The sequence below is a fragment of the Bombus pascuorum genome, chromosome 8, assembly GCF_905332965.1.
Source record: "Bombus pascuorum chromosome 8, iyBomPasc1.1, whole genome shotgun sequence".
Taxonomy (NCBI): domain Eukaryota; kingdom Metazoa; phylum Arthropoda; class Insecta; order Hymenoptera; family Apidae; genus Bombus; species Bombus pascuorum.
Genome location: NC_083495.1, coordinates 15,596,989 through 15,611,268, shown reverse-complemented (window position 1 = coordinate 15,611,268; position 14,280 = coordinate 15,596,989). Strand labels below are relative to the sequence as shown.

Genomic DNA, 14,280 nt, shown 5'->3' with positions numbered 1-14,280 from the left:
TGCGTCACTCTGACCATTTCCCACCTTTTGAAGTATCTTCCGTTTCATTTCAAAAGTTAGTATCATACGTTGCCTCTTTGATCCTATTACACACTGTGTATTAACACGTCCACTGTCTACATCACGCACATTTACGATATGTATATGATACCGACTTGAACGCTGGATCCAAATTAAAAATCATCAAATTTAGAAATGCAATTTAGAATTAAAAATTCGACGTTATTTCATATGACAGACATTCGTGAAATTTTAAACCATAAATTTCGTATGAATGGATTAGTATGTGGAGCAATAAGCAATGAAAATCCAGTAAATAGCGTACCTGTCGATACGTATAAAACATTCTAAAGTCAAACAAATTAACTTCTCTTTTCGTAAATTTCGCAATTTTCAATTACCTCCAAGATGCTTAGTATCCGGTATCTCTAGAATCAATGATTTACCTCCTTGAAATTATTTCTCATAAGAAGTGGACGGATAAAAATAATATTTTGCATTTTTTAATTTTATACGTTTGATCGATATAGTTTCTGAACGATACAGTATACATACACTGCAGGTTCTACTGCGCATCGGTCATTACATTTTTAATTTACATGTTATTTCTACCCTACGTTAAGTAGGTACATACAAACACTTTTAACCGTTTGCTTTCCAATCGAACAACTTTGTCCCGTTTACGTAATATTGTCTATCTGTCTGGAATAATTAATCGAGTTAATCATACTCGGGTTTCTTCGAGAACGCAATACAATACATAAATGCTAATGATTTGGGGTGCGGTTGGCCCTGGCAAGCCAGTTCATACTTTTCCCAATAGCATCGACAGCTATCCAATTATTACTTTGACGTGAACCCGATGTTCGTTTGCAGTCGTTAAAAAAAGAGATGGACTGGGAAAGGTCGACCGAAGAGCGCAGTGCGAGCAGCGAAATATCCACGGATTACAGACTCCCACCAGATCCGGTGAGTTTCCCTCTTTCTCCGTACTATATATTCCAATTTATTGACTACTTTTTATTCTCGTACTTTCTCTTTACTCTGCATTTATATATCGATTACGGTTATCGCCGGTTGTGTATCGCCGGTCGCGCTCGACTCATCTGCAATCGCATACACACGACGGCATTACCATTGGATTGTGGATGAGCTGATGCGAATCTTTCAAAAAAAAAAAAAAAAAAAAGAAAAGAAAAAAAAATAAAAAGAAAGAAAAAGATATTAAGATATTAATAATAAAGTATAAAAGAAAAAATAGAGAAATAGAAACGTCTACAATTTGTTGGATCTCGATGCATCTTGTGTCGTACGAAGATTACGACGAATCGTTCGTTTACGTGCTACTCGTTAACGACACCACTGGTGTTGACAAGAGTCCGTAAGATCGTTCGGGCAATGACGAATTTGTCGTTCGATTAGCTCGAACAACGTTTCAACATGATCCATTTTATCTATCTATCTATTTATATCTATTTTTTGTTTGCCTATCTATCCACCGCCGATAGATAGACAGACATACATTATATTTCGAGTTCACTTGCATGTGGGTCTATTGCATGCGTGCCCAAGTGCTTTGCTGTTTGCTGCTCTCCCCGCTAATTTTGAAAGTGATCGTGTCATTAACAGAGTCGCTAGTCGTCCTGACCGAGAGTAGAGTGTGATCGGAGATGTTCGATAACGAAAAAAAAAAAAAGAAAAAAAAAAGAATACGATACAAAGAAAAACCGTTCATTCCCCCTTTTGAAGTACGATGGGACTTTTGTATTTGTGTTAGTGATTTCCAAGGATGCATCACGTGACAGTGTTAACGGTTCATTGACCAGAGCGCAAAGTTCGATCCTGATCGAGCTCGAATTCGATCGACGTTCACGAGAAGAACAGTACAGAAGTACACACGTACATCCTTCCTTGACTTAAGATTCGAGGTTTACGTTACGATACACCCGACTTTACGCATATACGATATCTCGTGTTCCTTTTTTGAGAATCTTGCATACACGTGATAGGACGTTTAAAGTAAGAAAGAAAAAAAGAAAAAAAAAAGAAAAAAGAAAAGAAAAGAACAGACTCGCTAAAGAGATAAGCGTAATGACAAATTGGACCTAGCCGCTTGCCGATCGTTCTAGCTTAAGTGCCCCGTAAGAAAGATCTTCGTCGAGACGCGCTGCGCAGAAGGAGATCAATCGTGCATGCTCGTCTATCTTTGACGAACGTATTATCTTCTTTTCCAAACTAATTCACTTCTCCATGCTCCGTGCATACGTCCTGTCTTCTGTCTGTCTTTCTCTTTCATTCCTCTGTTTCTCTCGCTCCTCTCGTTCTTTTCTAACTAATCCATTTACGCGATTGTCCAACCTCTCTCTTTTCGCTATTTTCGTGCGTCTGTCGATTCCTTAGCGCGCTGTTTTTCCATCGATCTTCTTGTATCTCTTCGTCTTCTTGCTCTAAACTTTTCCTGCCTCTTCTCTGTTCTCGTGAAAACGGAAAAAGAAAGTCGAGTAATAACCCATATGATCCTTTGGAAATCGTGAAACCCGCCTCCCCCCCCCTCCCCCATCCCGATGGTCCTTGGAATCGTGAATCCTGCCTTCCAATTGGATTTCCACGGTTCGACGGGCTGAAACGAATCACGTTGATAAAATCGTGATCCGTGACGGTACCTTCGGACGTTTCTTTCTTCCTCTGGAAATCGAAGGAAAACCGGCGCGTAACACGTACTACGTTCTTCCTGTTCGTCCCATCCTGCCAGCCTGTCTTGCTAGCTCACTGTCAAGAAGTTGACCTTCGTTTTTGGCCATGGTTGTTTTTTACTACATTTTTATATATATATATATATGTATATACATATATATACACGACATATATATACGCAATACATATATATCGTTACATACATGTACTGATATTATGTGCAAGTTACATATATATATTCTCACGTTCGATATACATATATATGTATACATATATATATCTATCGTTTATACATATACAAATTATATTGACATTCATTATATTACCATTTGTTACTTTGTAATATTTGTATTTCGATTTGTCGTTTTTTTGGATTGAGTGCAATGCCTTTTGCTGCGGCGAGCCCTTTTTACGCCGCAGTGGCCATCTTGGCCCCGGTTACTACCAATGATCGTGTATAAGCAAAAAAGATTTTTGGAAAATATAAAGATAAAAAGAGATACGCAAAAAGAAAATGAAAAAAGAACAGAAAAATCGGAGGAGGGACGAGGGGTGGCGGGTGGGCTGTTGTTGTTCTTGAGCGAGGCTGTGGGGGTTGCCAGTTGGCCCGTACATGTGTCACCCACTATCCCAGATACGACACATATACGCGTCTATACATATATAGACACGTATAAGAATCCCCATATACGTGTGTATATATAAAACACGTTCCTTATACGTTGTTTTTACACACACAAATCAGACAGTTTCCTTATGTCATTATACATATGATATCTCTGGGGTGCGCGTCGTGCCAAACAAAAATGAGCGTCAACTTCTTGTGCTACCGTCTTACATGCCGTCGAGAGTTATCATTTTCTCGTCAGGCCTTCAGGGACTTCTTTTTTTCCACCGAAAAGAAAAACGAGAGGGGTTGATGATCACGATGATACAGAGGAGGAAGGAAAGACAGAGGAGAACCTCGCGTACACGCGTAACATCCGGTCATGCCAAAAACGCGCTTCTTACAAAGTAGTGGTCTCGCGAAGACAAGCCTTGCCTGTTCTTTCTTTATTTATTTTTTTTTTCTCTACTACATTTTTTTTTTTCTATATCTTAACCAACGGTCTAGTGGCGATAGAGAGAATACAGTCAAGCAGAAGTAGTTAAAAGTTGAGAGAGCAAAGAGAACACGCAAGAGGCAACGGGGAAAAAACGGAGAGAATGTGAGAGAGAGAGTGAGAGAGAGAGAGAAAGGAAGAGAAAGAGAGGGAGAGAGAGAGAGGGGGGGAGAGAAAGAGCGTGGAAAAAAGAGAAAAAATAGAAAGTGAGACACGAGTTTTTTCGAACGTGCGCCGATTGAAGCCCGGCGAGTCGCGGCTCGTACATACATATATGTATATATACGATATATGTGTATCTGTGTACGCTGTGAGTCGAGTAGCGTCGAAACGAGCGATTTGTCGCGGCGAAGTAGCGGGAACGTGCATATAGCGTCCACGTATCATAAGTGACGGAGGGAAAGAGAAAGACGGAACGAGATATCTGTTCTCTGCTTGAAACGATCACTTCAAAGTAAAAAGAGGAAATGAAAACGGGAACTTTTTTTGCAAACAAAATAGATGAATAGATAAATAGATAGGTAGATGTATAGATGATTAAATAGATTAAAGAAGCAAAAAAAAAAAAAAAAAAGAAAAGAAAAGAAAGAAAAAAGGGAAAGGAGTAAGAGAGTGAGAATGAAAGAGTGGGGGAGAGCAAGAGCGTAAGCGTAAGCGAAAGCGAAAGCGGAGAGCGAGAAGCATTATTACTCTGTGGGGGTGTTACGGACGAGCTAAAGGGAAGACAAGAAGTTGATGTTCTTGTTTGTTTGGTTGCAGGAGTTGATGGGTGTGGATGAGCGGATGTTTGCGTGCATGTACTGCGGTGCCTCGTTCCTCCACCAGAGCAAGCTGGCGCGGCACATCCTCTCGCACAGCCTCGAGTCGCTCAAGTACCGTGAGCAGGCGGCCCACCTGCAGCTGCAGGCTCAGCTGGGTCTCGAACCCGGTATGCACCTGCCGCCAGAGGCCCACTACCCCACCGCAGGTACGATCGAGCCGATGGATCTCGAGCTCGCGGCCCACTCGGACCCGACCTCCGGCGTCGTCCTCTGCAAGTTCTGCGGCAAGTCGTTCCCGGACGTTGGCTCTCTGATAGCCCACCTACCGGCGCATACAGGTGACAGGCCCTTCAAGTGCGAGTTCTGTGGCAAGGCCTTCAAGTTACGCCACCACATGAAGGACCATTGTCGCGTGCACACCGGAGAACGTCCGTTCCGGTGTACGCTGTGCGGCAAGACCTTCTCGAGGTCGACGATACTGAAGGCCCACGAAAAGACACATTATCCGAAGTATGTGCGCAAGTTCCTGTCCCCGAGCCCCGTGGATCCCTCCGAGGAAGAGGCCCCGCCGCCGCCACCGCCGCATCATTGAGTTCGCCTTAGACCGTGCAACAACAGCCACGTTCACCACCGCCGGAGGAAGAATCGCCGATCGATACACCTTCTTCTTCTCCTTCTTCGTTTCCGTTTCCCTGCGTCCTTGTACCGCTTGGACGGGATCAACGCCGTTATAGTTTCATCGATCGCCACCACCGCGATGGAGGAGGATTCTCTCGATAAGAGGCGAATGATCGCGCATCCGACGATTTACCGGAGAATCGACGTCGTTGCCCGCGTGACGCCGGGAATGATGATGATGATGATGATGATAATGATGATGATGATGATGATGATGATGCGGTTCGACGAGGGAAAGGGGAACACGGACACGAGCAGTTTTACTACTAGTGGTGCCTCATTCTCATTCGCTCGTTGTTTCTCGTATTTCTTTCGTTATTTATCCCCGCTACTATTATTATTATTATTATTATTACTACTACTACTACTACTACTCCTACTACTCCTACTACTCCTACTACTCCTACTACTCCTACTTACTACTACGACTACTCCTACTACTACTACTGCTATTACTACTACTATTACTACTACTACTACTACTATTACTACTACTGCTACTACTGCTACTACTACTACTACTACTACTATTACTATTATTACTGTTTCTTCTCCTGGTAGTCGTCTGTCATCGTGTCCTTCTCTCGGCACACCAGGTTCCGTCGTTCAGCCTCCTGCTCGTCGTGTTAAACGGCCGAGAAACGTTCGTGCGCCTCCTCCGTTGCTGTGTCACAGGGCGCTCGTCTCCTCGAGTAGTTCCCGTGATCGCTTCTCCCTGTTATCGTTCCTGGTCTCTCCTGTCTTTTCGTTCGTCTCCACGGAGGGTGTACACCTCGCGTTCATCGATCCCCACTGAGCGACGAGGCAAAAAGCCGGCGGTGTTTCTAGTTAGTCCTGTGATTTTGGTTAGGATGGTTGGTAAACGCGTGTTCAGAGGGAGGGACACGTTAAAACGAGCTCCCTCGTTTAATCAGTGCTTTAAGACGAAACGTTTAGCTTATATATATATATATCGATAAATTATTGAAGGTATATATATATATGTGAGTGAGAGGAAGAGCGAGAGAAAGTGAGAAAGGAAAGCAGAGTGAGAGGGTGGGAGAGAAAGGGGATAAAGAAGAGAAAAAGAAGATGAATATGAAGAGGATGATGAAGATAGAAGATCGGGTTTTTAAATCGAGATAAATTACGCGAGATACAATTAACGGACAGTGTAAGAGAGGTCGAGTGAGAGGGAGGGAGAGAGAGAGAGAGAAAGAAAGAAAGAAAGGAAGAAAGAAAGGAAGAAAGAAAGAAAGAAAGGAAGAAAGGAAGGAAGGAAAGGAAGAGGACGAATGGATAAGAAAAAAAAAAAAATTTGAGCCGCCACGGTTGGTGCTTTTAAGAGATTTTCATAAAATGCTGTGAATATTATATTGATTACGATTAACTATAAACTATTGTAATAATGTAATAACGTTGTACGATGTACGATGTGACCGTTGTTGATACGATTGAGAATATTTTATACAGTTGACAAGGGGAAGGGTGTTGGGATTCGCGCGCCGACGATTACGATTATGACACAGAGAAAGGGCTACAGGGGGTCTGGGGAGGGGGGTTGGGTTAGGACTGACGATGGGGAAGGGATGTACGGGGTTAAGGGAGGGTAGAGAAACGTCCACACATGGCGAAATTCGATTCAGTTTGCGTTCGTGGACGTTCGCGGTTCAAACACGACGACGTAGTAAAGCGAAGAAAACAAAATTTTAAGCGCGGCGCGGGGCTGCTAATTAAGTCGCGTTACGAGTGCGCCAGCGTCGATAACGGCTTTCCGAAACTGTTTTTTGCCTCTTTGTCCGTCGCGTGTTTATTTCGTTCTTCTTGTTATTCGTACGCGACGTTCATCTTGCCATCGTTGGCTGAATTTTGCCGTCTTGTTTATACGAAGCTCGTCGAGGAAAATTATGCACGTACAACGTATCTTTGATTCTCAGATTCTTCGTTCTTTTATCCGTTGAACGCTTTCAGTGTATTCGAGAATTTTCTTAAGTTAATTCACAGGTTATGGTTTAGGCAGCGGATTCAAGTACGAAGGAAATATTATCTCGAAATCTTCGTCTAAGCAAGATTTAAAATCATAGTATCTCGTATGTCTTATCAGGTATAACAGAAGCGTTTGTAAAACACTTTCAGAATATTGAAAAGTTTTCTCGGACTGATTGCCGCGGAATATCATTTAGGCAGGAAAAAAATATCGAAGAAATATTATTGTAAAACGTCTGTCTAAGCAGAACTTGAAACCGTACGATCTCGCGCATTTCATCGGATTTAACAGAGCTATATAGTTAATTACATCGCGTTAACGAGAGATTATCGAATATCATTCGCGAACGTCTGTCTCGGGAAATGTCCCCGGAGCTGCTTCGATGCAGTCGTACATATATACGCGTGTTCACGATTACTCGCGAGCTCTTACCCAATTCCTATCACGCATCGACATAAACACGATATCGAGAGCGCGCGTCGGGCACGCCAAACGCATCGGAGACAGCCAAGTCGGCGCGTGTATCTAACGACGGTGTGTTAGGCCAGCGAACCAGTGCAATATCTAATTCATGACATGACGCAATTCTATCAAATCTTCTAGCCTAATTTCTCGTTTCTACGTTTCCTATAACCGTGGTATTTGCCCGTATTTGCAGCTGACTTTTTGCTCCTCCTTGTTTATTTATTTCCGTTGTGTACAAGCTTGCATAATAAGCCAAGAAGCGGTAGCCAGTCAAAGTCGATCGATCGATCGATTTTCGCCTGATTTATACGCCAACTTTAGAGATCTACCTGACGGATGGAAACGAAGGAAACGAATTATTTATAAAGGAAAGACGAGTCGTGGTTGTATTTTACGTAGTTCGTGATTCTCCTTCCGAGTCGAAGATAGTGCAATAAGAAGAAAAAATATGTGAACGGAAGACGAGATGATTTTTTGAAACACGGAAGAAACGTTTCGGTTGATTCGCGCAGCGTTTCTGTCCAGTTCCATCGGCGTACCAAATTTCCACCTTCCTTTAAACGATTCGCGAAGAAACGGAAACGGAAGGCAGAACGTGACGTTAACGTACAGAGAAAACATACCTGTTCGAGAAAACACGACGTTATCCTGTAAGCAGGATGTGTGCCGTGTATTCGTGGATCGACATGGCGGAGATTCCATCGAGGTATGAGAAGCAGAGACATTTAATTACGTAGCTCTTTGAATTTTATTTTTCTCTTATTTTCGATTTAACGTCTTCTTTGTACTTTTTACTTATTTGTAGCCGCTAATATCTTTCTTTACAGTGAATATATGGACACTGAAATCTCCATAACGTATCGTATAAATTGCAAATTCTATTCTCATTTGAAATTTTAGTACCTACCGTATAGTAATCGCGATTCATTATATACAATATATACGTATATATACATTTTACCATTTGATTTATCTCAAGTATTAATTTTTTAATACCGATGATATTCAATAGTGTCCTCGTGTATCTGCTATTTCAAATACATATGGGAAACTAAATTGCCAAAGTTAATATACATGCAGAAATTATACGATCTAAGAACAGGTTTGCAACTCGAGAACAATGAATATTTATGAATGTTTAAACGGTAGAATCTAAATGAAATAGTAATCGGAAAACTGCGTAATTTGTGATAAAATTAGCTGCGTTCTAGGAATTTATTAGGTTTCTGTGGGGGAAAAACTAATTGCATCGAATAATCGTATCAGAAATTCAGAAAAGATTCTGCTTTAGTATAATTTCAATAACGCCATTGTTTTGACAGTGGGAATATTGTATCATTACTATCATGCATATATTCTATATCAAGGCCACAGGTAAAAGACACGATACATCGTATTTATGATCGTTCATAGAACGGCAATATTATAAATTCGGTTAAAAATTATATATGTGTTTTTGTTACACGTGTTTCTGCAGCTAAACGCATATATTACCATCTTCTTCGTACCTTTAAAAATATTGCCTGTCAAGATATGAAAATACTACTTGCCTTAACATTTATACGACTAGTATAAGTTTTGTGTGAAATTCTTAATTTCATTAGTCAGGTGCGCGATTAACATTCGCCATCTCCAAAAACGAAGATCTTATTTTCATGAATTCACTTATCACAGGAAGATGATATAAACAATCTCAAATTTCAAGGTAAATTTAAAAAAGTAAAGTCGACAATTTTTCTTCTCTGTTTGCTCGATAAAATTTTTCCAGCTAACAAGTTCTTTTCGCTTGTAGATATTTTATCGTTCTCGTGTATGAAAATATCCCTTTGTAATCATAAACTGACATTAATATAGAAAATCGCTATACTTACGACGCTCTTTCGTTCGTCCTTCGTTCGAACAGCGTTGATTTGAAAATATCGCGCTTACTATACCAACGCCATATCGAATCGCTGATTCGCAGCAGAAACGTCCTGCACAGGATAACCCGAGTCGCCTTTTCACGGTGCATCTCGTAAACGATGACCTTTCTCCACGATTTGACAATTTTCTGCTTCCAAAAAATCGTCGTAAATTCGTTTGTTCCGCGCTTACACGCGTTAGTGCATCGTTTCTGTTCGTACAAAACGTATGAAGCAAGCGTTGCATTGCGGTCAGCGCGATGCACGATGACCTCGCGTTTCTCACGAGCGTTCGGGTGATACGAGAACCAGTATTTGAGCTGCTTATTTTTGTTTTCCTATTAGTTTAGATAAGGTAATTAGCGGGTGTTGGAGTGTAACGAACGATGGCGATGTAGCTTTGCTAAATTATTGATCTGGACTTGAAGTCTAGAATTAAGTCTGCAGTAATAAGGAGGTAGCATCGGTTTTCCAGTAATTTGAATAAATCAACAAAGATCAATGAAAATCGCATGGATTTTCGGAAATCTGATTTTCTGTAAATTAATAGACCACTGATATTCTTTATTATTTCTATTCGTTATTTTGTATACTTTTCTTTCTTTCTAATAAATACAAATTAAACGTTAAGAGCTGCCTCCTCGCTGCAGTGAACTCTTTACGTAGTAAATTAAGAATTCGAGGTAACGAGTCAATATCGTTAAAATTATACATACAAAGTTGGAATCGTCAATTTCCTTTCCTTGGTATTCGAACAAAGAAATACACGTGTACACATGATAACAGAAATTTACGAAAGTATCTATAATGCACGTTACGCTATCTGACATTCTTACGCTTAATTTCAAGTTACGAGGTGATTCTTTATCGGGCCAATTATACGTACTCTCCTGAATAATTAGAAACACTAAGAGGCTAAGAACAATCAGAAATTCGCAAATATTATTTCGTTTGTTTGTTAATAGGAAACATTCAAAATTGAAGAAAATATTATCTAAATTGTAAATGGAAACAAATTTGCCTATTACTAAACAATCGTACAATTAGTAACCTTCTATTTCGAACTTGCTATTTCAAACTAATTCCTCGAAGAATTTATTTTTATCGCGTTACGCTCTTCTACGAAACCGACGATAATTTCCACGATTCTTTTTCCATACTTTCTTCCCTGCTTTGTAACAATCTACGTAATCGTTTAATCGTTCGAATCGCGTGACTCATCCTACGCGTAACTTGCCAGTTGCGCTCTTGATTCTAGATGGAAGAAAAAAACGATTCTAGGAATCTTGAGAAGGGGTGGAGGCGCGGCAGGAGTTTCATCGAAACGTTCGTTTCGATCGTTCGACATTTGGAACGCAATTGCGGTCGATGCAGTCGTGCAGGACGAACTTCGTTTTTTTCCTCGGACGCATTGTATATTTAGTAGCCGGCTACTTTCCACCACCGTCCTCCTGCTCCTCGCAAGAGACCCTCGCGAACCGAGTCCCTGGTAATCGATCGATCCGTGAAATATTCATAGTGTTCCGTGTGCGGAGGCCCGTGCTACTGCAACGAAGGACTCGACCACGGGACCTCTGGTCGCTATCGATTAATCGAAAGGCTCGCCGTGCACGATTTCGGTGTCGTCACAGACGAAACGTGAATATTAATCCCGTCACCAGACCTCGGCTCGTCCCCGTTGCGGTTACGACGAGGGATCAAAAGTTAATGCGTTTCATTTCGAATCCTCTCGAATCCTTTCCTCGCGTTTAATTCTACTCCCGGGTCTCTTGTTATTTTTCTTTCCCTTTTCTCCATTTGGTTTCCTGGCTGGCCGCCAGATCTGATTCCAGAAGGGATTAGGGAGTTTCAAGCTTGTAAACTGGAAACGATTCGCTTCCACTTTTTGCAACACTTTGACGCGAGTCTTTCTTCGCTTTTTTTTTTGTTTTTCCCTGCTCCCTTTTATTTTTCTTTTTTTTTTTTACTCTTTTAATTTGCGTTTCTATTCTGGCTACGTTTTTAATCGAAGTATCGACGTTTGTTCGATGATTGACAGCCGCGTAAAAAGCTCGGTACGTCGATCATGGAGCTTTACCGGCGAGTGTGCGTGAGCTGGTTGTCGTCTTTGCATCCAGTTTGACGAAGTTTACGTCCGAACGCTTCCCACATATGCCGTTGTTTTTGTTTGGAAATGTTACTGCTTTGGAGAAACCAGTTCTGGTTCCTCGCGTTGGTACTCTAGAAATATTTGCTTCAACAGAGAGTAATTAAAATATGAAATTATCATTGATTTCTTCACACTCGTTTCTTCGATGACATCATAATTTGTACGAATATCCTGCTGAAATTTTTGATGAATATCGAATTTTTCAAAATGAAATTATAACATCGATCGGTTATAGTTTGATTAGCTTTTTACGAGCTTTATTCCTATAATTGAAAATCAATAACACGAATTTCGAATGCTTTTTCAAGTATTAGCTACTTCGCGATATTTCCATTACATTTCCATGGAATTTATTTCCAATTTTACTCATTCTTCCGAATTTAAATGCTGCAATTATTATCTTTTGTATTATGAAATTAAATTCTCGGAACTTCTTGCTCGAAACATACCCATACAAGCTTTCGCATAAATAACTAGAAGGAGAGAGTTAAATGTTATTGCTTTGCCATTTATATTCAATTACAACATGAAAAATGATATTTCTTTTTCAAATGTGATTTTCACTCGCATTATCCATACTTACTAAAGGATAATCTATTGTTATCTCTGCGAATCATTCCAAATAGAGTTTCGTAAACCCTTTCCCCTTCGTGAAACTCGCGAATTTCTACGTTAACGATCGTAATTGATTCAACCTGTTCGTTTCGTTAAAATTTATGAAATCCTTACACGTTCGGGTAATATAGGGGAATTACGTATTTATCGGGCTAAATACCCTTCGAGGAATAAATTTCGCGTAATTTAACAAACGACGAATAAATACACGATCACCAAGAAATTATGAACCATTAAAACGCGGCTTGTTGTCGGTAGCATTCCGACCTATTTGCAATTTTGCCAATGCTACTACAACTGCTACAGTACTTAATACTTTTTCACAAGCAATCAGCATTTCGTTCTATTTCACTTTGCCACTCGGTATGCATTTGTTTTCATACGAGCGAAAAAGTAGGCAAAGAATTTCATTCCAAGCATTTTAAAAGGACTAATCGAACAATAAGATTCTTTCGTATTTATGACGCTTATTATTACGAGTATAAGTCGAGCGGTAAAGGAGGAATTTCAGTGGATCTAAACAATTAAAAAGGAATAATCGAGAAATAGAAAACTTGAAAAGAGTACGTATTTGATTTGTTATATTTATACGAATATCATATTCGGAGATGATTTGCATTATGATTCGTTTCACTTGATCGAGCAGTCGTTCTATTTAAAAATACTATCTTAGTTTTTATTCGCGTAGAAAATCAAATTTTACGTATTGCGTTAAAAGTATTAATATCAAAAATTGAAAAAAACTCTTGGACATTGAATTGTACGTGAAATTTCGACTAATAAGAGAAATCGGTGTTTGTCGAGTTAAAATTAAATTCTCTATAATCGGATTAGTTTGGTACCGTTAATTAACTTATGGCAATTGTACTAGTAATTTCTCGACAAGAATAGAACGTGTCTTACCGATCGTTTAATAAAGAATCGTGTTGGCAATGCTCGTTAAGTCGCAGAAATTGACAAAATTGCCGATGTTTTGATTTTGTTGACTCGCAGGAATTTCCTAATAAATAATTTTCAGAGATAAACGCAAAGATCATATATGCTCATTCGTGTCCAAAATTGATAAGCTTTTTTTTTTAGATATTCTCAACTTTTACTGTTTCCATTTTTCTTCCAATAGTTTGAAAAATTATATATACAGAATGACGTGACATATCTGAAAATAATAAGTGTAGGATGAAATTATTATTTATTTTTCACTTTAAATGCTAATTTTAAATATTAATTTTTCAAAGTAGAACGATTTTTCTCTTGACCAAAAACAATTGACAAATACCTATCTACTATCCCAAACGATGAAAAACAAAATACAAGAATGAATATCTATCGATTCGATACAAGTCTCGATACCAAGAGGTAGTCGTAATGTAGAACGCAGCGAAGCATAGATAAATTGTGTGAAATCTAAACATACACATGCGTCGCAGTACAATTTTTCATCCGATCGAGCCAGAATCTTTATCAATTTTTATAATTTGCGACGACTTATGCAACCAATGAGTTTATCGAATAACCTTCCCAACAAAATTTATCGTTATATGAATCATCGACTCACAGACTCTTAGATCGTTTCAACTTAAACCGTTTCACGCACGGATCCACCATGTTCGATAAGAAAATTCACGCGAGATTTCAGGCAATTGCGTCAAAGAAATGTATCAGAGAGAAACGAAGAAGAGTAATGTCTCGGCCAAGAAATAAATAGAATTTTGCAGGCTCGTTATTTTTAAAAATGTCACCGTGGCACAAGCGTTTTACCGAATTTAGGTAGCTCTCTTTTTCGTATTTGCGTTGTCACGTAAGTTTCCGCGCGATGGCATCGAACGTTCGCTCTCACCTCGCATTTTCCGCGAATCCTGATCGTTCCTGATAAGCCAGATCGACGTTTAAACCGCGCGTGATTCTGCGTTTAATCGAGCTTTAATTTTCAGTGATGCACCCGGCTCGT

The 14,280-nt window shown here is 39.9% G+C and overlaps 1 protein-coding gene across 4 annotated transcripts in view; it reads left to right on the top strand.

The window, feature by feature from the left end:
- Window positions 1–14,280, top strand: part of LOC132909884 (zinc finger and BTB domain-containing protein 14-like) — a 121,405-nt gene that overhangs the window by 38,621 nt on the left and 68,504 nt on the right. For 3 of the 4 annotated variants that reach the window (XM_060965074.1, XM_060965076.1, XM_060965075.1), the window contains one exon: window positions 877–969. In XM_060965074.1, coding sequence (XP_060821057.1) covers window positions 877–969 — 93 coding nt within the window. Of the gene's footprint in view, window positions 1–876; window positions 970–4,556; window positions 8,524–14,280 lie in introns of those variants that run through there. The other variant, XM_060965077.1, reaches the window with a different exon arrangement.